This window comes from Orycteropus afer, unplaced genomic scaffold (genome assembly GCF_000298275.1).
Source record: "Orycteropus afer afer isolate SDZICR_OR568_19922 unplaced genomic scaffold, OryAfe1.0 scaffold00248, whole genome shotgun sequence".
In the NCBI taxonomy this organism is placed as follows: domain Eukaryota; kingdom Metazoa; phylum Chordata; class Mammalia; order Tubulidentata; family Orycteropodidae; genus Orycteropus; species Orycteropus afer.
In genome coordinates this window covers 3,332,515-3,345,972 of record NW_006921835.1, presented here as the reverse complement: position 1 = coordinate 3,345,972, position 13,458 = coordinate 3,332,515, and the positions used below count along the sequence as shown (strand labels likewise).

The 13,458-nt window shown below is 36.7% G+C and overlaps 1 protein-coding gene across 1 annotated transcript in view; it reads right to left on the bottom strand.

Moving 5' to 3' along the window:
* The window catches only part of LOC103204430 (serine/threonine-protein kinase TNNI3K), a 661,050-nt gene that overhangs the window by 293,900 nt on the left and 353,692 nt on the right, over positions 1–13,458 (bottom strand). Inside the window, exons 14-19 of the mRNA XM_042782150.1 lie at positions 9,408–9,494; positions 8,781–8,837; positions 7,717–7,809; positions 7,577–7,634; positions 7,259–7,453; positions 6,407–6,511 (exon numbers count right to left, since the gene is read on the bottom strand). Of these exons, the coding sequence (XP_042638084.1) occupies positions 6,407–6,511; positions 7,259–7,453; positions 7,577–7,634; positions 7,717–7,809; positions 8,781–8,837; positions 9,408–9,494 (595 nt within the window). The remainder of the gene's footprint in view (positions 1–6,406; positions 6,512–7,258; positions 7,454–7,576; positions 7,635–7,716; positions 7,810–8,780; positions 8,838–9,407; positions 9,495–13,458) is intronic.

Genomic DNA, 13,458 nt, shown 5'->3' with positions numbered 1-13,458 from the left:
GCCTTACATTCCACTTTGATCTTTGACTTACTAGAAATCCTTTGATATCTGCTACATAATCATTTTGGTCCTTAATCACTTTATGTCTTGAATGGATATTCAGTTACTCCTTGAGCTTATGTCCTATGTAACAAATCAGATTATAGTAAGTCCTCATAAAGGAAGGGATGTATTCCAAACTCTTTTGTACCATTCACACTGCTATATGCACACACAATGTGCAATAATCTGAAAAGCTGATTTGTTGTTCTTGCCATCATATTAAAGACTGGTGGAAAATAATCCACAAATAATACATGCAATTTTTTGAGACTTTACTTATATTGAAGACATCTATGAAACAGTGTATCATAAATTTTGAAGAATTTTTGGTACAATTTAAGCATGTAGACTGATTGTTATTGTTGTTGTTATTGTTGTTATGTGCCATCGAGTCGGACCCCACTCACAGTGACCCCTCCTTGGGTTTCTGAGGCAGTATCACTACAGAAGTAGATTGCCCCATCTTCCTTCTGAGGAGTGGCTGGTGGGTTTGAACCGCCAGCCTCTGGTTAGCAGTCAAGTGCCTTAGGCACTACGCTACCAGAGCTCCTATTGTTATTGTTAGGTGGCATCAAGTCAGTTCCAAGTTATAGTGACACTACATATAACAGAAAGATACACTGCCTGTCCTGTGCCATCATCACTATCCTTGTTATATTTGAGCCTACAGTTTCAGCCTCTGTGTCAATCCATCTCCTTACGGGTCTTCCACTTTTTCAATGACCTTTTACTTTATCAAGCATGATAGCATTCTTCAGGGACTGGTTCCACCTGATAACACATCCAAAGGAGGTGAGACGAAGACTCACCATCCTCGCATCCAAGGAGCATTCTGGTTGCACTTATTCCAAGACAGATTTGTTCATTTTTCTGTTCAATATTCTTTGTCAACATCGGTCAGGCTACCCTATTCATTGTCCAGCTCTCAATTACTTATGCAATGACTGAAAATCTCACAGCTTGGGTCAGGCTTACATTAGTCCTCAAGATGTCATATTTGCTTTTTAACTTAAAAGACTCTTTAACTTAAAAGAAGTCTTTTGCAATAGGTTCCCTCAATATAATACGTCATTTGATTTCCTGACTGCTGCTTGTGGATCCAAGAAAAATAAAGTCCTTGATATTTTCTCCATTTATCATGATGTTTGTTGCTTATTGATCCAGTTGTGAGGGTTTAAGTTTTCCTTTTATGGAGGTGAAGGTTGTAGTCTTCGATCTTCATCAGTAAGAGTGCTTCAAATCCTCTTCACTTTTAGAAAGCAAGGCTGTCTTATCTGCATATCACAAATTGTTAATAAGTATTCCTCCAATCCTGATGTCACATTCTTCTTCACATAGTCTAGCTTCTGGGATTAGTTACTCAGCATACATACTGAATAAGTATGGTGAAGGGTATAGCCTTGACACACATTTTTCTTGATTTTAAACTGATTTCATATAAACTTCTCTTTTTAATGACCTTTTACTTTCTTCATGTATGATGTCCTTGATGTCATCCCACAGTTAGTCTGGTCTTGGTTATTAGTATTCAATGTGCCAAATTCATTCTTGATATGATCTTTAAATTCTGATGGCATATACTCAAGGTTGTATCTTGGCTATCAAGGACTTATTTTAATTTTCTTTAGCTTCAATTTGAACTTCCATATGAGCAAGTGATGGTCTATTCCACAGTCAATCTCTACCCTTATCCTGACTGATGATAATAAGCTTCTCCATTATCTCTCTCCACAGATGTATTCAATTTGATTATTGTGTGTTTCATCCACCAAGGTCCACATGTATAGTCACTGTTTATGTTGCTGAAAAAAAGGTATTTGCAATGAATAAGTTGTTGGTCCTGCAAAAAACTATCATGTTATATTCCATTGTCATTTCTTCCACCAAGCCCATATTTTCCAACTACTGATCCTTCTTCTGTTTGCAACTTTCACAATCCAATTACCAGTGATTGCTTTGATTGCCTGTTTGACAAATTTCAGACTGCAGAAATTGTAAAAATCTTAAATTTCTTCATCTTTGGCTTTAGTGCTTGGTGTGTGAATTTGAATAATACTCATTTTAACTGGTCTTCCTTGCAGGTGATATTCAGATGGCTTGCTGAAAGTGAGGACAACTTGAAGCACTTACTTATGAAGATTGAAGACTACAGTCTGCAGTATGGATTACATCTCAGTATAAAGAAAATGAAAATCCTCACAAGTAGACTAATAAGAAGCATCATGACAAATGGAGAAGAGATTGAAGTTGTCAAAGATTTCATATTACTTGGATCCACAATCAACAACTATGGGAAGCAGCAGTCCAGAAATCAGATGACATACCGCACTGGGAAAATCTGCTACAAAAGACCTCTTTAACATGCTGAAAAGCAAAAATGTCTCTTTGAAGATTAAGGTGTGCCTAACCCAACCCAAGGACTGGGCAGTGCTTTGTTCTGTTGTACATAGGGTCACTATGAGTTGAAGCCAACTCAATGACACCTAAAAACAACAACTATAACCCAAGCCATGGTGTTTTCAATCTCCTAGTATGCATGTGAAAGACAGACAATGAATAAGGAAGACCGAAGAATAGTTGATGTTTTTGATTGTGGTACTGGTGAAGAATACTGAAAATACCATGCATTACCAGAGAACTAACAAATCTGTTTTGGGAGAAGTGCAGCTGGAATGCTCCTTGGAAGCAAGAATGGCCAGGCTTCATCTCATCTACTTTGATCATGTTGTCAGAAGAGACCATTCCCTGGAGAAGGATAATATGCTTGGTAAAGTGGAGCATCAACAAAAAGGGAAAGGCCCTCCACGAGATAACAAAGGAGGCAGCATTGGGCTAAGGTATAGGAAGGATTGTGAGGTTGGCGTAGGACTGGGAAGTGCTTCATTCCATTGTACATAGGGTCACTATGAGTCAGAGCCAACCCAACAGCATCTAACAACAACAGCATAGATAACATAGTGAATAATGAAATTCCAGAACACTTAATTACATTCATGTGGAACCTATACATAGACAAAGGGGCAATCATTCGAACAGAATAAGTGGGTACTGTGTGATTTAAAATCAGGAAAAGCATGTGTCAGAGTTGTAACCTTTCACCATACTTATTCAAACTGTGCGCTGAGTGAATAATACAAGAAGTTGGACTACACAAAGAAGAATGCAACATCAGAATTGAAGAAAGACTCATTAACAAGATATGCAGATAGTACAACCTTGCTTGCTGAAAGTTAAGAGGACTTGAAGTACTTGCTGACAAAGATCAAAGGCTACAGACTTCAGTATGGATTACATCTCAAAGTAAAGAAAACAAAATTCTTCACAAACGGTCCAATAAAATGGTTAATGGAGAAAATTTTGAAGCTGTCAAGGATTCCGTTTTACTTTGATCTACAATCAATGACCATGGAAACACAAGAACTCAAATAGCATATTGCATTGGGTAGCAAAAGACCTCTTTAAGGTGTTAAATAGCAAAGATGTCACTTTGAGGACTAAGTTGTACCTGACTCAAGCCCTTGTATTCTCAATCACCTCATGTGCATGTGAAAAACCGACAAAGACTGAAGAACTGATGCATTGGAATTACTGTTTTGCAAACAATACTGAATGTGTCCTGGTCTGCCAGACAAACAAATCTGTCTTGGAAGAAGTACAGCCTGAATGCTCCTAGAAAGTGAGGATGGGGAGACTTTGTCTAATGTACTTTGGACATGAAAAATGGAAGACCTACTGTGACGTGGATTGAGACAGTGGATGCAATAATGTCCTCAGACACAGCCATGATTGTGAGGATGGCACAGGACTGCTCAGTGTCTTGTTCTGTGTACACAGGGTCAGTGTGTAATAGAACCTCTTCTATGGCACCTAACTAACAATAACTTCTTATATATCTGTTACACAGTAAATGCTTTATTTTCACTTTTAATTCAAGTTTCTGTTTTCAGTCCTGACATATAACCTGGTGGCAACAAATTCCATGTACTCAAAAAGAAATAAAACACATTCAATTGCCCCACAAATAGAGGCACAGCTAGAGAAAACTTGCAAGTATCATTCATGGTTTTAATACCACATGAAATAAAGTTTGGTATGACAAGATAATATTCCCCAAACTCACATATTACCAATTTGCTGTATGTTAATTTATTTTCTTCATCTATATCTGTTTTCTAAATATTGTTACTGAAATTTGAAGAAAAAAATACCATGCTTTGGAAAGAGAGTTAAAAAATAGAACTAATAGCTAACAGTGAAGAATACATACTACATACATTTACACAGTAAAACAAAATGATTCATTTCTCCTACATATACCTTTAATTTTCTGACCTCTCTCTATTTTCTCAGAACCCCTGGGAGGTGCAAGTGGCTAACACTCTCAGCTGCTAACTTAAAGGATGGAGTTTCAAGTCTACCCAGAGGCAACTGAGAAGAAAAGTCTGGCAATGTACTTCCAAAAAAGCAGTCATTAAAAACTCAGTGGGACACAGTTTTATACCGACCTACATGGATTGCCATGGGTCAGAATCAACTCCATGGTCATGGGAAATCTATTTTTATATTACCTTCCCCAAGCTGACTCGACAGCACATAACAACAACAACAACAAGAAACCTAAAATGTTCTTCTACTACAGCTACTTTTCAGGGCCAAGCTCAAATGTCACCTCTTTCATTATATGGACTCTAAACTGCTGAGAAGTAGTAAGTTTCATAGATATTTTGCACTATTTCTTTTATCTAACTTGTTATTTTATACTTTAAAATATATTTATGCATTTTTCCTCTCAAAGTATGAAAACCAAAAAATAAAATTAAAAAAAAAAAAAAAAACACTGCCATCAAGTCAATGTCAACTCATAGTAACCTCCGTTGGGTTTCTGAAGTGATAAATCTTTAGAGAAGTAGATTGCCCACTCTTCCTTCCTCAGAGTGGCTGGTAGGTTTTAACCACCAACCTTCTGGTTAGCAGTCAAATGTCTCAGGCACTGAGCCACCAGAGCTCCTTTCAGAGTAAGAACCACCTCGGAAATAGAGTCTATGGCAGTTTTACATTGCCAGCTCTACTGTGCCAAGTACAAACATAGTAACTTAGTAGATGTTCAGATAGGTGTTGAACAAATAACTGAATGGATTAAATAATTAATATTTAGTAGTACAAACTCACCAGCCACTCCTTGGAAGGAAGTTGGGCAATTTAGTTCCATAGTGATACTGCCTCGGAAACCCAAGGAGATGTCACTATGAGTCGGGTCTGATTTGATGGCACATAACAACAATGACAACAGCTTTAAGAACTGGATAGATTATATAAAAGATCATACATAGTATCTACATGAACTTTCTCGACAATCATGAACTAAGAGTTATTGATTTGGAGTAATATGACTTGTTTCCTAAACAAGACTGGTGGTTGTCCAGCTGTTCTCCACAGAGCCTTTGGGAATTCATTGAGACAGCCAGATATCCCTCTTCTTGGACTGTGGGAAAATGGTGCGTAAACAGAATTCTCTACCCTATATTCTGCCTTCAGCGAAAACTGCCCCTCTTTTTATATAGGCCTTTCTGTCAGATCTTTACTTAGAGAAAGACTCTGCTGTGTATATATATATATATATATATATATATATATATATATGTATGTAAATTGTGAAACCTGTTGGGGTTCAACTTCTGAAATACTTTGGCTCCATATTTATTTCAAGTCTCTTTTATAGGAAAACATCTTCTGTCGTTAAGTAGGTAAACAAGCCATTGTATTTTAGATGAATTTACTAACACAAAAATACCAAGATGTTAGTACAAAAGTAGTGTTTCAAATAATTGTATATCAAGTCCTACTATAATTCCGTAACAGTCACTGAGCTCAGTTTTTGATATGACCTTACTGACCTGAGACCTAGCTCTCTAGTGAATCTTTCAGTTATCACTGTTTTTCAGACCAGTCTTCACATATCTGAAAGATTCCTGAGAAGTTGTTTTATAGCCTTCTATTCCTGCAAAAGGAGCTCTGGTAGCATAGTGCCTAAGGCACTTGACTGCTAACCAGAAGGCTGGCGGTTCAAACCCACCAGCCACTCCTCGGAAGGAAGGTTGGGCATTCCTACTTCCGTAGTGATACTACCTCGGAAACCCAAGGAGGGGTTGCTATGAGTCGGGACCGACTCGATGGCAAATAACAACAACAACAACATTCCTGCAAAAGTCAATGCTAGCACTTTCTATTGCCCAGGCTTGTGGTACCTGTCTTCCTACCTACAGGGCATATAAAAAAAAAAACTAATCTGTAATAAATCTTAAATCTGTGGTACACTTCTAGTCAGTTAAACAATCCCAACTTTATTATTTAAGGAAAAAAATACCTGTTCAAGTCGCGGTGTATAATTGGCTGTGTGAGGTTGTGAAGGTACTCCATACCTTTGGCAACATCTACTGCAATAATTAATTTAGACTGCAAGTCAAGAATCCTAGAATTTAAAAATAGATTTAATGGGGATGAAATGGTCAAAGCCAATACCATATATTCCTGAAAGAAATCAAATGGTGTGTGTGATTTGATTTGTCTTTTTGTGCTTTATTGAAAGTTAAGCTAAAAATTCAACAAATCTGGAAAATACTTTTTCTTCATCTGACAATTTTGAATTATAGATCAACTCAGATACCAACCCCTCTTGCTTAAAACAGTGTGCTTGATTTTATAATACTTGACATATTTATGCTCAATTCTTTTTTAATAGTATAAAAATGGAATATACTTTAATTACTGACCAAGTGAAACTGCATTCTAATTGTTACATGCGTAATTCTAGGAAGTGAATTCAAAGTAGACTTCTGCAAATACATTCTTTTACTTATTTATTTATTTTTTAAAAAAGAACTTTATTTAATAAATACTTTAAACCCTGAAAATTATTTTATTGCAAGATCACATATATTTGCTTTATTCAAATTTAGACAGATTTTTATGAGCAGCTGTAACCAATTTAAATTCCTCAGGTTTTTTTACCTTCAATTGAATTCCAGTTAAGAAAGTACAGAAGTAGTCATATTAATTAAAACACAATTAATGGGCATAAATTGTTAACCATCTTTAAAATATCACTTGCTCAGAAATTTCAGACCGTGAAGGTCGATCTAAGCTGTAAACCTCTAAGTGGGTTCAAGGGCAATTCTAATGACATATCAAATCAAAAATCAAAAGGAAGCTCTCCTACCTCTTCTGCTCATGAAGAAGGGAGAACAGAGAACCTCCTGATATGTACTCAGTGACAATAGCAAACTGGCTGGGATCGTTCAAGCAAGCACCCACAAATTGAATCACACAGGGATGATTGAGCCGGCAGAGAATAGACACCTCTCGGCAAAACATGTCCACATCTGACTTGGAGCAGTAGGTGTTGGCTCGATAACTGGAAACAGCAGCAACAGAAACCCTTATCCAGCAGATTAATCAAAACAAGGGGCTTCTTCAACATGCTTTTCAAAGGTTACAAACCCATCTGGATGCTAAATTATCTCATTTGCATACTTACCGTTTTATAGCCACTATTTTATTTCTGCATCGTCCTTTATATACTTTCCCAAAGGAACCTAAAATTATTTAAAATAAATAAATGAACATATACTATTTTGAACTCATTGAACTAAAGCCATAGGTACTTTTTTAGGTTACCTGAGCCAATAATCTCATGGAACTCAATTTCTGAGAGCTGAAGATGGAAATGTGAGGGCAATCCAGCCCTTAGGAGGAGAACGTCTGCTTTCTCTGCAAACAGGAATTGCTTTTTTATTGTTGTTGTTTTTAAAAAAATAAGTGCATATGTGGAAGCGTACACACTCATGCACACACATACTTAACCAAAAATATTCCTTAGTAATATTTCAATTTCCAGCTGTATTTGAGTACTTGGGGGTGCTAAAACCTTGTTGTAAACGATCCTTGTCTCTCAAAAGTATGTTAGTTCTCTGTCTCCATTACCTGATGTTATCAAGGCTAGTGGTTTAGCCCTGACCTGACGAAGAACCTGTTTGCCTGATGACATGCTTATCATATCACACATTTTAATAAAGACTTTTATCTGGGAAATCCCTTCAATCTATTGCAGTAGGCTTAGCTGAACCGTCATAAACTAAACCTCAAAGGTGTGACAATTAAGTGACAGGAATAAGCTTATGAATCATTCAGAAGAAGAACCCAAAGCCAAAAAATAATTTTAAATGAGTTCAAATAGCAAATAGTTAAATATAAATTTACAATTGAATTATATTGTTTACTTTCTTGGACGAATGGTTTTAATTTTGTGTGCACCATACATTCAAATGTTACCAAAGTATTACTTATATGGGAGCTTTTGAAAAATAATCTAATTCTTCAAATATTTATTCTAAGTAAAACTATTCACAATTTTTCTCAATTAAATATTAGTAGTTATAATCTATATTTTATAAAACAATAAAAATGCCTGTGGAAATAAAATATTTCTTTAAGACTCCTGTGAAATTCTCACCTTTGTTATAGCCTGTGAACTGAGAGGACATACACAAAATAGTACAGCAGGTAAGGCTAATTATGGAAAAAAGATCTATTGATGATAGTGTTTGTGCTTGTAAACTATTCATCATTTTTAATATGCAAAACATAACAGAAAGTTAGCATATTTGAGGTAATAGTTTTCCTAAATAATAAAGTACACCTAAATAATAAAGTACACAACAATTATCCCATAGTAAAAATACCTTTTGTCATGCTTTTAATCTTCCCTAAGGGGGATGGAACAGACACATAGGAGCCATCTAGAAATAAATAACAGAATTGAGAATAATCTTTTTTTTTTTTTTTCTACTTAAACATTCAATATTAAAAAGAAACATTTTGTAAGGAAACCATGCAAGACTGTAGCTTAAAGTCCAGGACTTTTCGGTCTTTCCTCTGGATGCTGAAACTATACAGTAAGTCTTTATTTAAAAGGTGCATAAAAGGATTAAAAGAAATTTCAGAGTCTACCAGACTCCAGCAAATTTAATTTATGTCCGGATATGAGTTTTCTCTGTTCTCCTTTAATAGTTCACTGAAAAGAAAAACAACTGCTCTCAGCTTACCAGGCCTTCCTAGTCATGTACAAACTTCATAAGCATCTAATGAAAGAAATGTTAAACTTGGAGAACCTGCACATTTGTGAATTAGAAAAGAGCCTAAGTAGAGGCTTCTTTATATTCCAGCTTACCCAGACACACATTTCTAAAAATAAAACTAACCTGACACAAGACTATGCCCTCCTCCCTCGCCACAGAATGATAACACAGATTTATTATCTTTAGGCACAAAATTGCCTAAACAATGACACGGAATAAGAATGGGGGTACCTCCTCCAGGCTGAGAATACTCATTACAGGGCAATTCATCCTGAGGTCTCTTATAATGCTTCAGGAGTGTGACAATCGCATCATGCCCTTTATGGAAAGACAAAAAAGACAAAGAATCTTAATTTTTGTTTTATTTATTTAGCCACTAACTATTTCAAAAATAATCAGAGATAGCTTGCAACATAAGGCGTATCTTAAGAGATAATTTATTGCAATCAGAATTTAGTATAAATAATCTTCATTATTCACAGATTCCATTTGCAAATTCTCTTGTATGCTAAAAATAATCATGGTAGAAAAATTCCCAACTGTGGTCAAATTAGGGTGCTCTGGTATTTGCTAATTTGGTTTTTGCAAAACTTTATAAGAACATAATTATTTCAAATAATGAGAATCTACTTTCATTCATTCATTTATTTATTCATTAGTTTATTCCAGGTATTTATTAATACTCTGCTATATGTGAAGAACTATGTTAGGCACTATGTTGGGCAGTGAGGAAATGATGAATAAGACTATAATGGCCCTGTCCTCATGAAGCTTACTGTCAGTGGGGAAGGGAGATATTGACCAAGTAACTATATTCACTCTTCACTTATCAACATGGATAGGTTTCAAAGACCAAGTTTTTATGTAAAAATCAGCATTATACAAAACTAGAGGATGGCCACATTAGACAACAAAATGGAGAAAAACTTTCATTACATAACTGCAAAAATGCATCGATGTATAACCACCAAATTTAATCATTACATAACAGCCAGATTTTATCATTACATAACTGCCAAATGATATCGTTACATAAGTGTCATACCACCAGGAATCATGACCCAGCCAAGTTGACACATAAGCTTAATCATTATTACTACTGTTACTCTTGGCTTGCATCTCAGTGTTTGTTACTACAAGATGTAATTATTAATGTGCAAAATAGTTGGATAGATTTTTTTATTGTTGCAAATGAGAAATGTCAGATAAGGAGACAGTCAATAAGTAATGAATAGGTATATAAGAATGATGAGAATTTCTAAAAGAGGAAATTTTAAGTGCTATGGGAATGTAGGAGTCTCGGGTGGTACAAACTGTTAAGCGTTTGGCTATTAAATGAAAGGTTGGTGCTTTGAGTATATTCAGAGACATAAGAGAAGAAAGACCTGGTGATCTACTTTGGAAACAAGCCACTGAAAACCCTATGGAGCACAATTCTATTCTGACAAGTGGGATTGCCATGAGGAGGGGGAAATCAACTTGACAGCAACTGGTCCTACATTGGAGTATATAATAAGAACATTACTAAAAGTGGGAATTATTGAACAATGCAGTAAGCATCAACAGAAGATGGAAGGAATACACAGAGTCACTGTACCAAAACGAATTAGTTGATGCTCAAAAATTTCAGAAGGTGATATATATGATCAGGAACCAATGGTGTGGAAGGAAGAAATCCAAGCTGCAATGAAAGAACTGGCAAAAAACAAAGCTCCAGGAATTGATGGAATAATCATTGAGATGTTTCAACAAACAGATGCAGCACTAAAGGCACTCAATTGTTTATGCCAAGAAATTTGGAAGACAATTACCAAGCCAACCAACAGGAAGAAATCCATACTTATGCCCATTCCAAAGAAAGGTGATCTAACAGAATGCAGAAATTATCAAACAATATCATTAAAATCACATTCAAGTAAAACTTTGCTGAAGATAATTCAAAATTGGTAGCAGTAGTTCAAACCCACCAGCCACTCCTTGGAAGGAAGGTTGGGCAATCCTACTTCCGTAGTGATACTGCCTCGGAAACCCAAGGAGGGGTCGCTATGAGTCGGGGCCAACTTGACGGCAAAACAACAACAAAAACAACAGTACATTGATAGGGAACTGCCAGAAATTAAAGCCAGATTCAGAATAGGATGTGAAATGAGGAATAGCATTGCTGATGTCAGATGGATCTAAGCTGAAAGCAAAAAATACCAGAAATATGTTTACTTGTGTTTTATTGACTATACAAAGGCTTCTTTGGCTGTGCAGATCATAACAAATTATAGATAATATTGCAAAGAATGGGAATTCTAGAACAATTAATCATGTGCATGAGGAACCTGTACATAGACCACAAGGCAATCATCCAAATAGAACAAGGAGATATAGCATGGTTAATTCAGGAATGATGTGCATCAGTGTTGTATCCTTTCACCATAGTTCCTTAATCAGTATGCTAAACAAATAATCGAAGAAGCTGAACTATATGAAGAAGAAAGCAGAATCAGGTTTGGAGGAAGACCCATTAACAACCTGTGATGTACAAATGACACAACCTTGCTTGCTGAAGTCAAGAAGATTTGAGGCATTTACTGATGAAGATCAAAGACTACAGTCTTCAGTATGGATTACACTTAAACATAAAGAAAATAAAAATTATAACTAGACCAATATGCAACATCATGATAAATGGAGAAATGACTGAAGTTGTCAAAGATTTCACTTTACTTGGATCCACCATCAACATCTATGGAAGCAGCAATCAAGAAATCAGATGGTGTATTGCATTGGGCAAATCTGCTGCAAAAGACATCTTTAAAGTGTTTAGGAGCCAAGATGTCACTTTGAAGATGAAGGTGCACCTGGCCCAAGCCATGGCATTTTCAATAGCTTCATATGCGCGTGACAGCTGGACAGTGAATAAGAAAGACTTCAGAAGAATTGATGCTTCTTGAATCATAGTGTTGGCCAAGAATATTGAAGGTGCCATGGACTGCTAGAAGAATGAACAAATCTGTCTTGTACAGCCAGAAATGTTCTTTAGAAGTGAGAATGGCCAGACTTTGTCTCTTATACTTTGGTCATGTTGTTAGAAAAGACCCTTCCCTGGAGAAGGTATCATGCTGGGTAAAGTGGAAGTCAGTGAAAAAGGGGAAGACCTTCAATAAGATGGATTGACACAGTGGCTGCAATGATGGGCCTAAGTATGTCAACGATTGTGAGGATGGCATATGAACAGGCAGTGTTTCATTCTATAAGTATATAGATTCACTATGAGTCAGGACCAATTAGATGGCATCTAACAAGAAAATAGTGAAAAGCACATGTGGTAACCAAGCATGAGTAATGTATTTGCTGTGATTGAGTACCACATTTCATTAACAACTGTAGCATAACAAGGGACTAAAATAATTTCCATAGGTTTCTGTGGCTAAGGCAGCTAACTGTCCACTGATACTTGTAGTCCCTTTTGACAGTGTAATTTTGTCACTAGGAATGGTTGCCCATCCAGAGACTATATTTCCCCATTCCTCTTGCATCTCATTGTGACATTGTTGACTAATTTTTACAAAAAGAACGAAGGAAGTGGCTGAATTGAGAAGATGGAAGACTAGGCAGAAAGACTGCACAGACCTTCTTCAACAAAGAAACCAATTAACATGGAAGATAATCCTGGATCTCTGAGCCTTGAAGGGAAGGATAGAGAAGTGGACTGAACCCCAACTTGCAGAATTTGTGTGAAAATACCAAAAAAGGAGACATACGGAGCTGCAGTCTGGCAATGATCCTGAGTGATCCTGACAGAACAGACAGCTTGGAGATTCCCAAGTGGTGGTAGGACCTAACAATTAACGAAAAAATCAGCCCTGCTAGCCAGGGGCTGCATGAAGGACTGTGCATGGTGGCTGGGGAACAAACGGAGAAGGTGAAGAGAAAGGTGGGGTGAACTGTGGACTTTTGCCGGTCAGGAGGCTGCCGCCATTTTGAAGGTTTAAAAAGAGGCTTAACTATTTTGGATAGTTAAAGAGACAGCACTCTCGCAGATTCCTGGGGCTTAAGAACACGTTCTGCTTCCAACAACCCCAAGGATACTCGAGACCTGCAAGATTGAAAAGGTACAACATTCCACTTGTTACTCTTATACCCCACACCCAATTGGTGAACAGAGGTGTGGCCATCCTCCATTCCCACCTATCTTCTGGGCCCACAGGAACTCCACCACAGTCTGTGCTGAGACAGAGCCTGGGTGCCCTGCCCTGTCCTCCACCGATTTTTTTGCCCTTTTTTTATTTTT